The sequence below is a fragment of the Sinocyclocheilus grahami genome, unplaced genomic scaffold (genome assembly GCF_001515645.1).
Source record: "Sinocyclocheilus grahami isolate Dianchi unplaced genomic scaffold, SAMN03320097.WGS_v1.1 scaffold24.1, whole genome shotgun sequence".
Classification (NCBI taxonomy): domain Eukaryota; kingdom Metazoa; phylum Chordata; class Actinopteri; order Cypriniformes; family Cyprinidae; genus Sinocyclocheilus; species Sinocyclocheilus grahami.
This window is the reverse complement of record NW_015505203.1, coordinates 2,130,649-2,151,283: the sequence shown is the minus strand read 5'-3', so window position 1 is coordinate 2,151,283 and position 20,635 is coordinate 2,130,649. Positions and strand designations below refer to the sequence as shown.

The window sequence follows — 20,635 nt, the reverse complement described above, 5'->3', positions numbered from 1 at the left end:
AGTATTGCTCTGTAAAAAACAAACAAAAAAAACATATGGTCTCGATATGAAAGTTTATGGACAGTCTAGGTGCTGATTGTGCCCCTCAAAGTTGGACTGTATTTTTTATTATTATTTTGCATGTCTATGTTTCAAACTTCATCTGTGATGAATTGTTGCTTAAAAAGCAAACGTAAAAGGTTGTGTGTTTTGTTTTATCATATGAAAACTGGTATCCCATTCATGGAAAACCTATGAGATATGTTACATATAAGACAGTATATAATCCAGTTTATGAATGTTATTCAACTGTCGCCTCTTTTCGGGGTCAGTCTGTACATGGAAACCCTGAGGGAACGCAAAACTTGAACATGCCTAATGTGTGGCTCACAAACAGTATTTATCAACAGATGGTACAGTGTAACATTAAAATAAATAATATACACAATGCTGGACAACTTAATTGTTTTCTTGATAGTTGTGAGCCAAAGTCTAACAGTATTGCTCTGTAAAAAAAAAACAAAAAAAACATATGGTCTCGATATGAAAGTTTATGGACAGTCTAGGTGCTGATTGTGCCCCTCAAAGTTGGACTGTATTTTTTATTATTATTTTGCATGTCTATGTTTCAAACTTCATCTGTGATGAATTGTTGCGGCGTGCTTAGTTTTGATTGACATAGCAAACGTTACTTTGACCATCTCTGCGTATCAGCACATCGATTATGACCGGTAATAAGGTACAAGCGGAAGGCAATGATTTTATGAACATAAAATGTATTTTTTCATTTTTTTCTTTGAACAGAGAAAAAGAACTAAAACAGGTACCTATCCTCTTCATTGTCAAGACTACTGTTTACTTTTAAGCTGTAATATATATCCTTTTTATTTAAAGTATTTTGCCATATGGGTTGTAGTTAAGCTTCCATGGCCTTGGACTTTGTCTGACTGCAATCACCTACTTCAGGATTGTTGCTGTCAACTTGATGCAAAAATAAAGTGTGGCCATTGCTGTTTGACTTGTTGCACTTTATTATCATGGTTCATTCATTGCTTTGTCAGTACTGAAAATCTGCATTGAGTATTTTCAACTACCAGTAAAAAGTTGGGGGTCAGGAAGATTTTTTAATATTATTCAATAAGTGGCAGTAAAGACACTGAAACTGAAATTGTAAAAAAAAAAAAAAAAAAGAAAAAAGTCTGTTTTTTTTGACTTACTTTTCATCAAAAAATGCTGTGGCAGTAAAGACACTGAAACTGAAATTGTAAAAAAAAAAAAAAAAAGTAAAAAGTCTGTTCTTTTTGACTTACTATTCATCAAAGAATGCTGAAAAACAAATCAGTTTTCACAAAAAAAAAAAAAAAATCAAGCAGCACAACTGTTTTTAACAAATAAAAATGTTTCACCAAATCGGCTCAACAGAATGATTTTAGAAATGATCATGTAAACTGTGCAAAACTAGATGAAAAGAGTATTAAGACTACCCTAACCATTAACACAATAACATACTGTACAATATATTTTAGCAAAAAAAAAGGCTAACTGCTTGAAAGCAGCAGCCCCATGTTTGTATAAATCCCATGTAATCTTGTAAACAAATCCATAACCTCAGAATAAATGTTCATTTTTCTGGGGGGACAGCAGCAGGCTCTTCTAGCTCAGGGGGTCCATCACCAGCCTGTTTTTCTCCTCACTCTCTTTCTTGTCCTCCTCTTCGTCTTCCCAGTCAGACTCACTGATGTCATCATCGGAGATGTACCAGTCGGGTTTGACGTCTTCCTGTTCTGTGTTAATCTCATCGAGGACCTCTGGCCCAGGTTTGTGTTTGGGGTCCTCAAGTTTCCCCCAGGCTACAGCATCAGCCTTCCGCATGGACACCTCAACTTTAGAGGGCACCATGTTCACAAAACTGCTCTGCATGTCAATCACCTAAGAGACCAGAAGTGGACACAGATGTCTGACTTTTTGACTTATAAATAAATATACTATTTCTTTTTGACATCTATATGAATGCATTGAAAATGATATATATATATATATATATATATATATACACACACACAAAATATTGAGATAAATCTGCTTAAATTAAAACAAACAAAAATTGTATGATAAAACTAAAATGGTAACAATAATTTTGTGATGCTATTTAGAATATTTTTTTAATATTTAGAAGAAAAAAGACAAAAGCACATGGAATTTCAAAAACTGTAAATTGTTTCCTATGCACTAAACTAAAAAAATAATCACTTTCTAAATTTCAGGAGGATATATCATTGCTAAATCATAAGAGTGTGAATGTACAGGAATCTTACCACCCATAAGTGGATGTCCTTATGAAACACTTTGTCACCCTCAAACTGAATGTGGCATGTTAACTGCAGATTGACAAGAGACCGAAAAAAGTATTTATGGACCAAGATCATTTATAAAAAGTCATTGGATGCTGATGTGAAGGGCCTTTTTTTAAAGGTCGATTTGAACTCACCATTGTGCGGTTTGCCTCCACGTAAGAATGCTCTGGACTGGAGTTCTTGGCATAGATTGTGACCACGACCTGCTCTCCTGTCTGGTGCCTGCCTGCAAGCCACCTTTTTTTGTCCTGCAGACCAAACACAAACACAACATACAGATTTCAGAAAGGGTTAGTTGATTGTTTCTTGATTATACAGCATGTGTCCACGCAAATAACCATATCCACTGATTAAAAAAGTCCATTAGCTGTTACCTGTTTGGGGATCCAGCAGTGCTTTCCTGTTGTGCAGCCCTTCTGATCCAGGAAGGCATTGAAGTCAGTGGTTTTTATGCAGCAGCAGTTCCAGTATTTGTATCTAGACAATGATCAACAGATGTGAATTATCATGCATCTCCCATCTCATCTCATAAAAACAATATCTTTAATTGCCGATGTTAAGAACCCTTTGTGTGAACACATCATGATCTCTTGTTGAATTCGACAGCATATGTGGATCTGAATCCAGATCAGTTCTCTGACAATGAGAAGCTTTATGAAAACAGGCCTTGCTTGTACTGCAAAATGTTTAATAGATACAGGAACTGGGTACCTAGGTATAGTTCATATTTCCAAATAAAGACCCAAATGCCGCAGGTTTCTTACCCTTTGTGGAAGACAGGAACCCCAGGATGATATGTGCAGATCTCTGCGTCTGTCTCTGGACTCTGATAAATCTGAACACACAAACGGTTAAAAGCGTTTGAACTGATATTCACAGTCAACACAGATGTACCTCAAACTAAACTACACCCTAAAGAAAGACATTTCTGTTCCAGAGAAACACTCACAGGAACTAAACTTTAAAGTGCTGATGCACCTGAACGCAGCATATGCTCGGTGTCATCCGTTTACTGCCTTCACACCTGAAAATACACATTTTTCTACTCATCCAAATAGATAAATGAGCAGGAAGCTGTAACAGAGCTATACGTGCTGTCTGTCTCACTGGCTGAAGAAAAGAGAACCAACAGTATGTCTTTACCCTGACGAGCAGGACTGAGCACAATTCAGAAAAGAAGAATTGTCTTCCTTCACTTCAAGAGATTAGATTTCAGTTTCCACAGGGGCTGTAATGGATCCATTTCAAAGACCATGGTGCAAAAAATGACATTTAATGAAATATATTAAATTCCTGGTGACATTTCAAACCATCGATGATAGTATGCTCATAGCTAATTCACTGTGAAAAGAATGAAATTACACAAAAAAGAGAAACTAATTTAATTGTGAACGACACACAGCCCTGCAGATACAGGTTTAGTTCTCACATGGACTAAAGAAGAGCTCCGCTGAGTAATTAACATGATGAACTTTTGGGATTTCAGCAAACTAATCCATTAAAGATGATGGGAAGCTTTAACAGAAAGCATTAAGGTCAAATCCCAGAGAGGGATCTGACCCTGCGGCTTTAGTCGTTAATTCTGGCTCATCTTCTGCTCTGGGTCCATTCAACATTACACCGGTAAAACAAGATGAACTAGAGTCAGTTTCTGCTCCTTCTGTTCTCATGAAACTAGTTGTAAGGACCAAAGTAGACTGATGCTGGATCAGTACTGTTACACAAAATCACTCAATGGCCCAGGATTGATTCTTTGTGGAGTCTGTCTCTACATGAAGTGCTGCAGTGTCATTCTTTATTATGGCCACTAGGTGGCATTAACTGTATATTTAGTTAGGCAAGCTGATTGTTGACAAAATTGTTTGTTGTAATTTACATATTACATGAGCACCTACTGTTTTGCATCCTGCATTCATTGACTCTCTGTAGGACAGCGAGAGGGAAGAGGTGACAAAACAACTGTAAGAGGAACTTTATTGCACATTTTGAGAAATCAGCAGACTTTTAGTCACATTCTATAACAAATGACAGTCATGCAGCACAACAAAACACAACACAAGTATCCTACAGCAGACCTGTGAACACAGAAGGGTGTTACTGTGTTTTTACAGAGGTCCTACTATAAGTGACAGATTATAGACAGGTGGGCGTCACATCAACAACTATCGTCAAGGACTGAAATCCTTTGAGCCCTGAGCTTTGGCAGAACCAAGAGCTACATGAACATAAATACATAATGCATAACACTTCACTAGAGTGATGGGAAGAAAATGGTAAAGCAAATAATATAATTAAACCCATGCCATTTTGCACAGTCAAAATAGCTAAATAAAAGGCTCTTATAAATGCTTTATATTTTTTGTGCTGGCTGTGCATGTGTGCAATATGCCCCCATCCTCTAAAACATTAACAAAACAACACAGAAATAAATATGATTTGGACCAGTGTTATTTTAGTATCATTGATATATTATAGTTAGTTAGTATTTTGAATTAAGATTAAAATGAGATGTTTTCTGCTTTCACTTTATCTTTAGTTAATTTTTTTGTAATTTTAGTAATAGAGTTTTTGTCATTTTTATTTGCTGTCTATATCGTTTTTATTTAGAAGTTTTTCCATTTCTTTAGTTTTAGTTATTTTAGTACTTCAAGTTCAACTAAATGTTGGTAACGACAAAAGACATGTTTTAATTTATTCATATTTTATTTTATTTCATTTAACATTTATTTTGTTTCAAGTACACAATTTATTTAAAACAATTATTCATATTTTATTTATTTATTTTGTTAATGGTTTTAGTTTTAGCTGAAATACCTCTTTTGTAGACTATATTAAATACAGGCTCACTTGCAACATGAATAAACATGATTTGTGCGAAAAACGATGCATTTAGGAAAGTATTGGCTATTTTGGAATTATTGGCTAAGATTAATAAAAAAAAATTGCATTATTTTAATTATTAATATTAAATTATAATGTCAATATTATGGTATGAAAAGATTAGTGCTTTTTATTTATCAATTTAATTTAGCCTTTTGCATTATTTATATGATTCATAATATTAAACTATTATATTAATATTAGTTCATTATTAATACTAATACATTTCATCACTTAATTTTAAAGGTTATTTTAGTTTACTTTTGTGATGGGCTGCAACATTATTAAACAATATTTGTGCTGAGTGCAATGTATTTTGTGCATTATTAGCTGCAAAAATCTATTTTTTTTTACATTCTAATATAAATATGAACTTATTATATTAGTTATGAATACATTGTTATTACTAATGCATTTTAAGGACATGTTTATTTTTATGTTGGGCAAAATCAGTAGAGAATCAATGCATTAGTATCAATGCAGGTGATCCTGAGCTGCAGGAATAACAGGAACTGCTCACCTAGCTTCTCTCTCTTCTCCCTCTCAGTGATCTCCATTTTCTCTGCGATCTGAGCCAGAGAGGGAGCGATCTTCACCTGCAGCTTTGTCTTTGGCTCATCTGAGCTGGGAAGGAGGGAATCGTAAAACATGTCACTGTCTGCTTTTATTTAACAGTCAGAAGGAGCTGTACTTCTCTTCTTTGAAAGAGACAAAGGAGGGCTTCAGAGAATGTGAGTTGGTATGTGAGCTGCATATGTACTCTATATACCTGGGTCTCTCTTTTTCCAGGGCTTCTGCAGATTTGGGTCCCTGGTAGATCATTTCCTCTCCACGGTGCTGCTTCACGTCTCCCTTCTCAGACGTCACCTCTGGCCGCACAGGCTCCTGAGGCGTCTCGTTACTATGGCGCCTGCGAGTGCAACCCTGAGAGGACAAGCACAGAAAGCAGACACAGAGCAGATAAATGACATGTCTGAGATTGTGTGAATGTGAACGTCTCTCCATCACAAGGATGGCACGATTAGTTCAATTATTGGTATTATAATTACTTATTTCTCAGTTTACACATCTGTTCTAGCTTGACATTCAGTACTGCTAATATTGGCTGCTATATGACAATTTGGTATTTGATAAATCACTTTTGATAAAAGCATGTGCTAAATGAATATAAATATGTGAACGTCTGTCACACTTTCGAATATAATTCTTGTCCATGCTTTGTTTGAACTCATTTTGATGACAGTTTTTGTTTTTATTTATCAGGGGTTTTTAACTAGGAGGCCGGGGCCCATTGGGGGCCTCAGAAAACTTCCAAGGGTGCCTCAAGACTTAAAATGACTTAATTTCAATTCATTTTAAAAATGTGATTTTTCTAGACCTGGAAACGTCATGTAAATTAATTAAATATTAAACTGCCATAGACTTTTATTTATAATGAATATATATTTCTAGTCCAAGTGCTAAAAAAAATGATTGAGTTCATATTAATGAACTGAAATGAAAAATCATTATTTTTCAAATTTGATTGTTGTGGACGATGTTGGACTGCATTATACTTGTATATTTTATAACAAGAAGGTTCAGTTCATTAGCTAACGCAATTTATATAATGAAATAACAATGAATACAACATTTAGCAGTCTGATCATTTGTGGTAAAATAAAGTTCCATTTATTAACATTAGTTATCTACATGAACGAACTATAAAAATACTTTTAAAACATTTACTAATATAACTTCATATTAATTTCAATCTTTACTAATACATTATTAAAATCCAAAGTTGTATTTGTTCATATGAATTAATGGACCTGAGCTAACATGTTGTACTTTTATTAACGTTAACAAAGATTAATAAACACGGTAACAAATGCATTGCTCCTTGTTAGTTAATATAAGTTAATGCATAACTAACGGACCTTATTGTAAATGGTTACAGATTTTGTAAATAATAGCTAAATGTTCACTTACAGGCCTTGCAGTAACTAAAGTTAATAAACGGAACCTCACTGTAAAGTGTTATTTTAAGTATGGTGAGGATTTCAGACATATTTTGTCACTTTGTTTCAGTCTGTACTACTGTACTGCAGCGCATGAAGAGCAGCGCGAGATGAAACCGTCGCGATTAGCATACCTTGATCGACAGGAACTCAGAGAAAACTGTCGTCCTCTTTATACAGCAGGACCAGCCCTGAGGGCAAAACCCCAAACAAAGAATCACATCAGACAGCCAAGAACAAAATTAAACAAAAACATGGATATTAGGCTCCCTAAGAAGCAGGCAAACACGCCCACGACACGCTTATCGAGTAACGGCGGAACCGAGCAGCCGGCGGTCCGCACGCAGCGCGCGCTGCTGTCGAAACAAAAAGAGCTCACCTTTAAGGCATCGTGGAAGATTGGCACTCCGGGTGAAACTGGCAGGCATCTTCAAGGGGTGAGAGAGAAAATAGGGTTAGTAGGAGACGTTTATCTACAGAAGTCCATCCTCATTCGTATTTTTTATGAACAGGACTCAATGCAATGACACACATTCTCAGCGAGTCAGACAGTAGGACGATTAAGCCATTTATGGAAGTAACATTTGATTAGAACACCTCCAAATGTGCTTGACACTTCATGGATCCAAGAAACCTCTAAGAACAGACACTAGCTAAAAATCACCTTTTCTACAATTTCCAAATGTATAAATAAAACATGGAAGAATAAATGGAGGCTGTGTTGTTGCAAAATGAAATCCAAGTTAAGTCCTGGCCCCCAGTGTCTCTGAGACCAGTGGCTCTCATTCACACTGCAGTCAGCTCACCTCTGTCTATTTATATAATTCAGTTTCCTAAACAACCGTTCCACAGGAATAGAAAGTGATAAAGCACTTCTCTTTCAGTTGTCAAACTTTAAAAGTTGTTGGTAGATTTTTAACATCAGGCCTGTATTATCAGCCATGACTTTCACATGGACAATTAAAATATATACAGTTCAAGATATACTCCCCCCCCCCCCTCCCCCCCAATATGCTATATATTAATAAATAGTAAAAATCTTACCATCTGAGTTTTTGTCAGCATCAAAATTGACCCCCGCAGCCTCTGTTGCAACACAGTAGAGCCGTGTTGGCCTGTTAGATATTCAGCTTGATTTTCACTTAATCGCTGGACTCTTTTTTTTCCTTGTTTATGTTTTTTTTATTATATATGCTCTGTCCTGCATTCGTCTCAGGTACTTATGAACTCGCACGGCCGCTGTGAAACTTCTCCAGAACTTTCAGCCGAGGAGCGATCCAGAAGGAACGGCCACGTCCAGGTAAAGAGAAGGAGAGAGATGTTCTAGTCTGAAAGAACTCTAAAAATAGCCAGTGCCATGTGCGCGCTCTCTCTCTCCTTACAGCTGTTGGGGTCTGTCTGGGAGAGTTTGACATTCCTGGGGTCTATAGAGAGGGGCCGATGGGGGCAGGGGACACAGATGAATCACTAAAACCACCAACAAATGCCACACAATAAACCAAAACCCGTCTTTTTCAAAACTACACTAAAGCTGGGTTATGATGTCCCTTTTTTTTAACTCTATTAACCTGGTCAGTAATGGCCGACAAATCAAGAACATAACTGCTTGTTGCAAATTTATATATATGTAATTTAAAAAATATAAAACAAAATGTTTTTTCTATTTGTAACAGTTATCTGATGTAATAAACATACGAGTAAAAAAGTGTCAAGAAGTAGCACTTGGAGCTTGGTGGAAGATGCTTTTTTATACTCTTGTGTTCTACAGCTATAGGAGTGGGATCTGGGTTAGAGAAACAGACCCACAGGCACAGTGGGAGCACAAACTGATAGCAAACTATATCTTGGAACAAAACAACAGGCACAAACTAAAATAGTAAGGCAACGCAATTAATAAACTGCAGAAGAGAAACCTTGAGGAATGGAGTCAGGTACAATTCCTGACTGTGTAGATGAATATTAATAGACATTCGGAATAAGTCAGCGAGATGAAATCTGTTAAAAATGTCCTTTATTAAGAAACCGGTGAGCGCGAGCGTTTAATCCATTTATTCACAAGTCATTCACTCATGGTTCAGGTTAGAGGCTTGCAACCATAAATTTTCTTCACAAATACAGACAACAAAACAGAGACTGAGACGGAGGAAAGAATGAAAGAACTTACAAAAACTGACTCAAGCAAAAATCGCAAGAAGGAATATAACATACCAGATCAGCACAACCAACCACTGATAAATCATAAAAATAACACAGAACTCGTCCATCACTACGACAACAACTGCTTACTAAAAAACAGCACCATATTTAATAGAACTTTGCAAACGTTACATGGAACTGTGAAACTTTCCCAGGCATGTCAGATACAAAAAACATGCAAGAAAATGGGTACAAATTATAAAGCGATTGAAAGAAAATGGGAGTTAAATCCATCAGGTCTCTTGGTCCTGGGTTGAGCATCTCATTGCAGGCGAACAAACGACAGTTCAGGAGAGACTGGTATCATAAGATCACTGACTTCAACCAGTGCTGCGTGGTTCATGAAGCTCACGGGGAAACCAAAGGCAGCTGCAGATGAAAAGTCGATGAAGAGCGTGTTTGATTCAGGTTTAGTTACAGATTAAAGGTTTCAAGCGTTCTACCAGACTTGAGAGAGTTGATGTACAAGCACAACCAGACATGTCTGATTCCTTTTCCCCAATGGTACATAATTAAAAAATAGAATGCGGTTGAGCTCAAATAATTTATATAGAAGCGAATATCACTAGTCACTGCTTCAAATCACAGACAGCAACCTTCAGAAGAGTAGAGCAAGTGAACAATCTAAACCAGATTTAGGTACTTAGTAACTAGTGAAATCAGATTGAATGCCTGGCCACATAGTCCAGGAATTGCCTTAATGCCATGATGGGAAACGGTCTACTAGAGAGTAATTTGACCTCTCACAGAACCATTTTATCATTTAGATGGCCTGAACAGCCAAAGACTTGCTGTGAAGTTGGGGGGGGGGAAGGACCACAAAATGGTAGGTGTTGCTGTACATCCTTTTCCACACAATATAACCAGCTCTACATACACGTTTAGCTGTTTGGACAACTTCAAAACAGTTGAAGTTGGTCTTAAAACAGAAGATACACAAAGAAACATTGGTTGATTTTCCTGTTTCTGAGTCCATTGTTAAAAAGTGCTACAAAGAAATAATCAGGTGGTTCCTGTTGCAGTGAAACTCGTGCAATAGATTCAACAGAAATCACATTGACAGACGCGAAAACAACAGCACGGCACTACACAAATTTGACCAGATATTTAAAACGTGCATTCATACTGTAAAAACCCTGCATTATGGGCCATGAGGCAGGCATGAAGTGCAATTTCAAGAGGCCAGAGAAGAGAAAACAAAAGACATCCAAAATTAACTCGAGGGCAATGATTTTCCTGCTTGTGATATAATTGATGAGATGAATAAGATGACAGACAAAATGAAACTAAACAAAAATAACCAACTGAGGAAAAAAAGGGACTTTATTTATGTGAATGAAAGTCAGACAAAAATGAAAGACAAACAAGTTAAACAATCCCACAATTTCTGCTTTTTATTTTGAATAAACTCCTTATGGTCTGCATAAATAAATTACAAAAAAAAATAAAAAATACAGTGGGGAAATGGGCATAAACATGGAGGTTTTGTGTTCTCCTTTTTTGGCATTTGATGACAAATGGATAAAAAAAGGTTGCTGCATTGCTCCCCTGGGCTGATACACAGGGAAGATGGCGCTTCTACTGAATACATATTTCTAAATATACTGCATAGATCTCTGTAACAGGAAAAGAAAGACAAAAAGATGCTAATAAGAATGTAGCAAATAGCCCACCTAAAAGGACCCTGAACGCCAAGCATCCCCACTAGAGGTCTGAGACGTGCGGCACACACACTGACACATCGATATCATGAAACGCAGTTGCTGAGCTGAGTACAAGACCACACTTGAACTGATGGAAAGTCAAAATTCTGTCAGCATTTATTCACGCTAATGGAGCTCCAAACATGTATGACTGCCCTTCTGTGAAACACAAAAGAAGATTTTTCTGAACCGTTTGATTCTCATGGACAAAAAATACAATGCAAGTCACAGAGAACCGACACGGTTTGGTTATCAGCATTCTTCAAAATATCTTATGTTCAGCAGAATAAATAAGTACATGCCGGTTTGGAATAAATGATGACAGAAATTTCATTTTTGGGTGGATTATCCTTGTAAGTGGGCTGAACCTTGTGCAAATAAATGTGTGTCTTATTTACACATTCCTAAAACCATTCTGATGACACAAGATGGACTGTTATAAACATGTCATAACTATAACTCTCTAGAACATGTGACACTACAAAAATGACACTTACAAAATCTCTTATAAAATAGAAAATTCCATTCCTTGATCGGCTCTTTTAACACGCACCTGTAACCTCATTACATCAGTATTACTGTACCACTGAGACTGTGCATTGCTTGGCAACTATTCTGCTAAACACTGCAGAAGAACTACATTGCTTAGAGGAAGGATTATTATTTGTAACCAATAAATTATTAAATGTTTGTTGCTGTGTGTTTACGTTCCGAAACCTTGCAGCTATAGGTAGTGATCATTTAAAAAAAAGCAATAAGCTCTATGAAGCTGTAGTATACAGTGATACAGAGAACCGACACGGTTTGGTTATCAGCATTCTTCAAAATATCTTTTTATGTTCAGCAGAATAAATAAGTACATTCCGGTTTGGAATAAATGATGACAGAAATTTCATTTTTGGGTGGATTATCCTTGTAAGTGGGCTGAACCTTGTGCAAATAAATGTGTGTCTAATTTACACATTCCTAAAACCATTCTGATGACACAAGATGGACTGTTATAAACATGTCATAACTATAACTCTCTAGAACATGTGACACTACAAAAATGACACTTACAAAATCTCTTATAAAATAGAAAATTCCATTCCTTGATCGGCTCTTTTAACACGCACCTGTGACCTCATTACATCAGTATTACTGTACCACTGAGACTGTGCATTGCTTGGCAACTATTCTGCTAAACACTGCAGAAGAACTACATTGCTTAGAGGAAGGATTATTATTTGTAACCAATAAATTATTAAATTTTTGTTGCTGTGTGTTTACGTTCCGAAACCTTGCAGCTATAGGTAGTGATCATTTAAAAAAAAGCAATAAGCTCTATGAAGCTGTAGTATACAGTGATTTTTTTACAGCTAACAAGCATTGTTAGGCACAACAAGGAGCGCAAATTCTAAAATCACTAAGATTTTAAAATCACTGTAAACCACAGCTTCTTGGAACTCATTTACGATCTCCAGTAACGTTCCATCAGTCCATGCAGAATAAAAACTAAATCTAGCATGAAGAAACAAAGCAGGAATTATGGGCTGATGTGAAGGCTGAAGTGGAAACCTGCTCTAGAAAGGGTTAAAGGGATTTCAGGAGGACCGAAAATGCTTTGGCTGCACAAGCAAAAATAAAGATACCCTGTTAACAGTGCCCCATATTTCGAGGAACTGCACAAAAACAGACAAAGTAGATTTTAGCTATTGATTTTGGTTCTAAAGTTGGCAAACACCGATACGCACGTCCTTCAGAGAAAGAACCGCGCTGTCAGGCGCCGAGTACAAGAGCTAGCTTATGGCATTTCTCGAATCACAAATGTACATAATTTGGCAACATAAAACAGACCATGATTCATGTCATTTTCTGAAATAATAAAAAAAAAATATATATATAACATGCAGGAGTCTATAACATCAGGATTAAAAAAAAACATAGGATTAAACAAAACTTCCTGTTTCTGAGTCCATTGTTAAAAAGTGCTACAAAGAAATAATCAGGTGGTTCCTGTTGCAGTGAAACTCGTGCAATAGATTCAACAGAAATCACATTGACAGATGCGAAAACAACAGCACGGCACTACACAAATTTGACCAGATATTTAAAACGTGCATTCATACTGTAAAAACCCTGCATTATGGGCCGTGAGGCAGGCATGAAGTGCAATTTCAAGAGGCCAGAGAAGAGAAAACAAAAGAGCCTGACATCCAAAATTAACTCGAGGGCAATGATTTTCCCGCTTGTGATCTAATTGATGAGATGAATAAGATGACAGACAAAATGAAACTAAACAAAAGTAACCAACAACTCAGGAAAAAAAGGGACTTTATTTATGTGAATGAAAGTCAGACAAAAATGAAAGACAAACAAGTTAAACAATCCCACAATTTCTGCTTTTTATTTTCACCATGCTGAATAAACTCCTTATGGTCTGCATAAATAAATTACAAAAAAAAATAAAAAATACAGTGGGGAAATGGGCATAAACATGGAGGTTTTGTGTTCTCCTTTTTTGGCATTTGATGACAAATGGATAAAAAAAAGGTTGCTGCATTGCTCCCCTGGGCTGATACACAGGGAAGATGGCGCTTCTACTGAATACATATTTCTAAATATACTGCATATATCTCTGTAACAGGAAAAGAAGGACAAAAAGATGCTAATAAGAATGTAGCAAATAGCCCACCTAAAAGGACCCTGAACGCCAAGCATCCCCACTAGAGGTCTGAGACGTGCGGCACACACACTGACACATCGATATCATGAAACGCAGTTGCTGAGCTGAGTATTCCAGGCCAGCTAATGAGCAGAGCCTGAGATGAATAAAATCAGGCTAAGTAGTTCAGAAGTACACTGGAGTTGGCTGCTCGTCAGTCTGCCGGGTGCTCTAAAATAAAGATTGAATGTAGAGCGGTGAGTCCAATACACTCAGACATTTGCTTTGTGTGCGCAACCGCCCCATAAACAGCAAACAGAACACCAACTAGCAGCTGTTTATATGAAAGATGACAAACAGTAACCACAAGGGGGAGCTGTGAAAGCAAGAACTTAGGAAACGTTTCTGTGCATAGCAGGGATTTGAAACAAAAATGAAAGTTTGTTCCTTGAACGCCTTAACTCAGCAAAACCAAGTTTAAAAAGCCTATGGTGTGTCAGAGAGAAAGCATTCATGACCCGTTGCCAGTGAATCAAGTCAACAAGCCTAAAGGTTATCCAAATGCACTAGGTTGCCAAAGAAACTTGCATCTTCAGACAGTCTTCACCACAGGCTGGGCCGCTAATGCATGCAGAGCTTTTAATAATATTAAAAAAAGACAAAATATGACTAAGAGAACGAAACGCTGCTGTGCTCGTCGACCAGAAACTGGAGATTACCATGGAAACCCTGGCTCATGATAGTGCCCTTGTACATCTTGACATCTTTCACCCTCCCTGAAGCTCACGATCATACATTCACTCTCACTTCACACACTTCAAGCCTCCGGTGACGGGATAATAGAATAGATCCTAATTAAACAGCATTGCTCCTCGGTGCCCCGTTACCTTGCAAACCCAGAGAGAGCATCAACATTGAGCCTGCATATAAAAAGCATTCAGTCTGAACCTGCTGGACCCCCTGATGGCGCTCAAAGGAGAATAAACTCACAAGCATGTTAAGAGATGCTCAGTAAAGAATTAGTAACCAACTCGCACACTCACAGAATTAAGCAAGCAGAGAAACACAATGCGCATTGATTGCTTCTACAAATGGAAGGGCAGGCGGTCACACAGCACGCATTACAGCAACAATATAAAACTTGCAGTGATGTCTTTAGCAACATACAAAAGCCAAGACCACACTTGAACTGATGGAAAGTCAAAATTCTGTCAGCATTTATTCACGCTAATGGAGCTCCAAACATGTATGACTGCCCTTCTGTGAAACACAAAAGAAGATTTTTCTGAACCGTTTGATTCTCATGGACAAAAAATACAATGCAAGTCACAGAGAACCGACACGGTTTGGTTATCAGCATTCTTCAAAATATCTTTTTATGTTCAGCAGAATAAATAAGTACATTCCGGTTTGGAATAAATGATGACAGAAATTTCATTTTTGGGTGGATTATCCTTGTAAGTGGGCTGAACCTTGTGCAAATAAATGTGTGTCTAATTTACACATTCCTAAAACCATTCTGATGACACAAGATGGACTGTTATAAACATGTCATAACTATAACTCTCTAGAACATGTGACACTACAAAAATGACACTTACAAAATCTCTTATAAAATAGAAAATTCCATTCCTTGATCGGCTCTTTTAACACGCACCTGTGACCTCATTACATCAGTATTACTGTACCACTGAGACTGTGCATTGCTTGGCAACTATTCTGCTAAACACTGCAGAAGAACTACATTGCTTAGAGGAAGGATTATTATTTGTAACCAATAAATTCTGTCGAGAGCAGGGGTGCCGTGTAAAAAATCATTTTTTTATATTTTTAAATTGCTAAAATGTTCAAAAAAGCAGCTATTATATAATATCCATTTCTAATGTCGCCAATAATTAGAGATGCACCGAAATTTCAGCTGCCGAAAATTAGTTCACCGCTCAGGTTTCACTTTCACGTGGTGTGACGCTCCACGTATTATCCCGCTCTACACGTGTGCGCTCCCGTTCAGTCGCTCCACTCGTATACCGCTCATGCGAATCAGAATGTTTTTATTTGTGCTATCATTATTAATTTCTTTATTTGTTCTTATTTTATTACTGACTGCTTGCTTGTCATTTTTTATTCAAATTATTCAAATTATTATTATTAAATTATAATTTATTTTATTATTAAAAAAACACTTTGAGTGAGCAAAACATTTGTGAGATAGCTAGTTATAATGGTAATTAAATAAATGTTTACATATGTATAAAAGCCTACATTAAAATCTGTCATATAAATTGGTCTCTTCATTAGAAATTAGCCTACTGATTGGCACCATTGATGGACACATTTTTTTTAATAATATTAAAAACATCTGTATGACATTATATTCTGCAGTTCTTCCCTGTTGTACCGAATATCTATACTTTTCAAATTATCATATCGAAGTTAGAAATTCAAATATTGTGACAAAATTAATTTTGTAGGGTGCCACGAGTTTGTTAAAATCTCCAAAGGGTGCCGCGACTAAAAAAAGGTTGGGAAACACTGATCTAGTAAGCTGTACTACTCAGGGGATTTACTTTGACATTCACTGTTTTCCTGAACTCAGCATGGGCATCTTCGTAACATCTTCGTAACAGGAAGTCCACTGTGTTGGGCTTTAGATCTAATTCATATTAATTATGAAGAGAAAAAAAAGAAAGGAAAGAAGAATGCTCTGTACATGGTAATTTAATATCTGCAATAAAATCCACGATTTCTATGATGTATCACACCTGCCAGTAGACATCGTGCCCCAGGAAAGAAATGAACCTCAAGAGATGAAAAATGACACACTGTATGCGCTCTCGTCTGGGGTGTGTGTGTGTGTGTTGGGTGAGCCGTTTCAGACAGTGAGGTAAGCATTCTTGCCACAAACACATTCCTCTCCATATGCACGCTCTTTCTTTTTATCTCGATCTCCTTTTATTTGGTGGTAGTTGGATCCTCCTCTCACTAGCTTGTTCTTTTCAGCCATCCTGTTTGGCGCTCTGCTTAAGTGCTACTTACATGAACTGCATCTGTAAAAAGACACACAAAGAGTAATAAATAAGCAAGCCAGCACTGAAGCGCTCAGTAATGACCGTGTGAATACAGCAGCACTGAACATCTTGTAAATGGAGCATCTGTGTGTACTTGCCACAGGCAGGGAGCTGCGTTTTGTTTTGTGTGTGTGTGATGGGGATGTTACAATACTACAATTTCAGTTGTTAAAATATAATACCAGTCAAATTTTCTGACTGATATAGATATAGATTCTCAATACTACAGCAAAAACTAGTATTGCTATTTAAAAATGCTTCATTTAAAAAGTAAAATAATATAATAATTATTTATAAAAACATTTAAAAAAGTTAAATAATATTAACATTAATACTAAGGCTGTCAATCAACTAAAAGATAAAAGAATAACAGCTTTCTATAATTAAATCACTATTAAATCGCACCTAACACTAAAATCTGTGATCATAAATATATTTTTACATTAAATCTCCAAATTAATATGAAAACAACAAAAGCAGAAATATAAAAAAATTATATTTTAAATATTTTTAATGGCATCTGGCCCTACAAATAAAGGCCAGTATCACTTATACCAATCTGATGCCTCTATTAAACTTCTTTGTTTTTTTTCACTGCTGGGTATAAAATGAGTAATTATTTCCATTCAACATTACAGTTATAATTAAAAGCCAGGCTTACACTGCAAATTTTCTGACTTTTTTTTTAATCATTTTTTTAACAATTACAGAACATAAAAAAATAATAAATTTTAATTAAAGTGAACTTAATGTGCTACCAAATCTCTGTTTGAATGAGCTCAGTTAATTTTTTCCCCGCTTTAAAGTTTTTTTGCACTGATTTATCACAATAAATATATAATAAACACATTACAAAACTACTTCAAGAATAAAAAAAAGTGTAAATAAATGCATTGTTAATTGCATTCATTATATTTAACACATTAAATGCAAATATTAACCACAGAAATAAGTTGCAAGTACAACGGTGTATAGCCTTGAAGCATTTCTCAATTAGGTAATGATTGCTTCAACAAAAAAGAAAAATCTTATAAAGTCTTTACTGCTTTACTATTAAACCAATATTAACATTAAGGAACTATTAATACTGTTAATACTTTTAAGGGCAATTTAATACTTTTGGAGTTTTTTTTGTTTAATATTAATGGTATAAATAGACAGTAGAAGGTCTATTATGCTTTCAACATTAAGTTTCAGACTAGTGAAACTGAAAAATAACTACGATATAAAGGTTTGGTGTATTACAGGCAGTGTGGTATGGATTAAATGCATGCGAGGCTACTACATGTGTGATACAGATGGACTAACTAATGTGTCTGTGTGTGTACCTGGGCTCCAGGGATGGGGGTGAAAGGGTTAGTGGGTCTGAGAACAGGCTGGTTGTACAACATGGGCTGTTGGGTCATTACTGGAACCCCTCCCATCTGTCCCAGCTGAGGAGGGACCTAAACTCACCCCAAACACAACATTCAAATAAATAGCTTATTTTCTTTTAGCTATTAACCATCTAATTCATCTACACAATATCCATGTAGCCACTGTAAGGTCACAATACTCACCATTCCATACACAGGCACTTGAGGTGTTGTCATGGGAAACGCCATGGGAGCAGGAGCCTAAAGGGGAAAAAGGGTCGCAAATCAACCATCAATGCACTGAATGACCAAACAATGCTTCACTGATCGAATGACCAATGGCACAACTCACTGATCAAACACTACTGTACTCATCCAACAGCTCTGTGCTCACTAATCATGTCTGGTTCATTTAAAGAGCTTTTTTAATTACTCTCTTTTGTACTCATGACAGGTCAGAACAGGTCCATTCATCATATGCAACACTGCACAACACTGAAGCAAAACAATAGAACTCAAGGATCTGACATGTTCCTAAGACTAAAAAAAAAAAACTTCACCGAACAATGAGTAAAAAATTTGTTTTTAAATACATTTGGTCTCAGTCAAATAAAACAATGCATCTCAGCAACACTGTCATTTTACTATACCATTCAAGGACGCATTTAATTGATCAAAAGTGAGAGTGAAGACACTTCTAATGTTCCAAAATTATTTTCTTTTGAACTGTTTTCAACATTGATAACAATGAGAAAACGTTCATGAGCACCAAAATAAGTATATTAGAGTGATCATGTGACACTGAAGACTGGCTGCTAAAAATTCAGCTTTGCCATCACAGGAATAAAATACATTTTAAAATATATTAAAATAGAAAACAGTACCTTTGTCATTAATATTGACCTTAAACATTTGAACGGTAGAGTATGTCTGAAATAGTTTTTCCTAAAACAAAGACTTGCCTGAATAACTGTCACTCACTTAAAAGCCCAAAACCTTATTTGACACTTTGATCTGAACATGGCAAGCATTGATTTGTTGGCACAAAGAATTCATCAGTTTTGAATCGTAAACAGGTTACGTAAAATGTAGCCCCCAAACGCACACATTTGCACAAGTCTGGTTTGCAAGTCAAAGCTCCAAAAAGATGAATACATCAAATGCTCCAGAAAGGGCATGAGAGACCGAACAAACATTCATAAGTCAGGGAAATCAACACGTGACATTCTCTGTGTTTATCAGGAATAGAGAGGGTTTTGGAAGACAGAGGATGTTGGAAGTTACGGTAAAGGCCTTTTCACACAGAGTAGAAATTTTTAGCCCATTCACACAGTGTGAGAAAACTGCTTTTGGGTCATTTGGCCTGGAACCATACAGAGAGTTACAGAGAAACATCAAACTATTGTTTTTAATTAGTCTCAAGAGTACATGAAACATAAAAAGCCACTGTGGTAAACAAGCTCAAGCTAAAATAAGTTATATAATACACATATACATTATGCATATGATATACATAACGACCAATTACCATATATATTAACAGCTGTACTATTATTTATTATTATTATTAGGTAAGGATGCACCGATATCTAAAAATCGGTACAATACTTCTGTAATTAACTTTGATTTTACACAGTGTGAGAAAACTGCTTTTGGGTCATTTGGCCTGGAACCATACAGAGAGTTACAGAGAAACATCAAACTATTGTTTTTAATTAGTCTCAAGAGTACATGAAACATAAAAAGCCACTGTGGTAAACAAGCTCAAGCTAAAATAAGTTATATAATACACATATACATTATGCATATGATATACATAACGACCAATTACCATATATATTAACAGCTGTACTATTATTTATTATTATTATTATTATTAGGTAAGGATGCACCGATATCTAAAAATCGGTACAATACTTCTGTAATTAACTTTGATTTTCTTTTAAATCCACACTGAAAAATGAGAGAGAAAAAAAAACATTTGTAAAAACAAAAGAAAATGTAAAATAAAACATGATTATAATTTAACAGAAGGTTTGTATTTCATTTTAAAGCACATGTACAATCAGAATGTTTTTCATTTTAATTTCGATACAAAACCTTTTTCCAAGTAACTGCCCATTTTCACCCACGATTCAACTAAATTTATTACAAATTTAACACAATGAACCAAATAAGTGAAGATAGAAATCAAGAAATAAGGTGTGGGAATGTGAAAGTGAGGGAAATGTGTGGGAATAAGAGAGATAATGTGTAAGAGAGAATCGATCCCTCGTAAACGATACTCAAGATAATAGAACTGTCAGTTATAGGAGGTACTTACATAACTAGTATAGAACATTCCAGTCTGCTGGGTTAAGCACAAGAAAGAGGATAGAGAGAAAGACAGAAACATACAGGGCAGATAGAGCGAGGAGAGTTGAAGACGTCAGACACGAGGAGAAACGGGCCAGAAA

The 20,635-nt window shown here is 36.1% G+C and overlaps 1 protein-coding gene and 1 pseudogene across 7 annotated transcripts in view; both read right to left on the bottom strand.

The window, feature by feature from the left end:
• Positions 1-1,547: 1,547 nt before the first annotated feature.
• On the bottom strand, positions 1,548-16,760 carry LOC107563203 (cysteine and histidine-rich domain-containing protein 1-like; annotated as a pseudogene).
• Positions 16,409-20,635, bottom strand: part of LOC107562624 (phosphatidylinositol-binding clathrin assembly protein-like) — a 77,050-nt gene continuing 72,823 nt past the window's right edge. For 6 of the 7 annotated variants that reach the window (XM_016247293.1, XM_016247302.1, XM_016247331.1 and 3 more), the window contains 4 exons: positions 20,503-20,526; positions 18,384-18,440; positions 18,153-18,269; positions 16,409-16,803 (listed from right to left, as the gene is read on the bottom strand). In XM_016247293.1, the coding sequence (XP_016102779.1) occupies positions 16,789-16,803; positions 18,153-18,269; positions 18,384-18,440; positions 20,503-20,526 (213 nt within the window). In that variant the 3' untranslated portion in view covers positions 16,409-16,788. The remainder of the gene's footprint in view (positions 16,804-18,152; positions 18,270-18,383; positions 18,441-20,502; positions 20,527-20,635) is intronic. The other variant, XM_016247317.1, reaches the window with a different exon arrangement.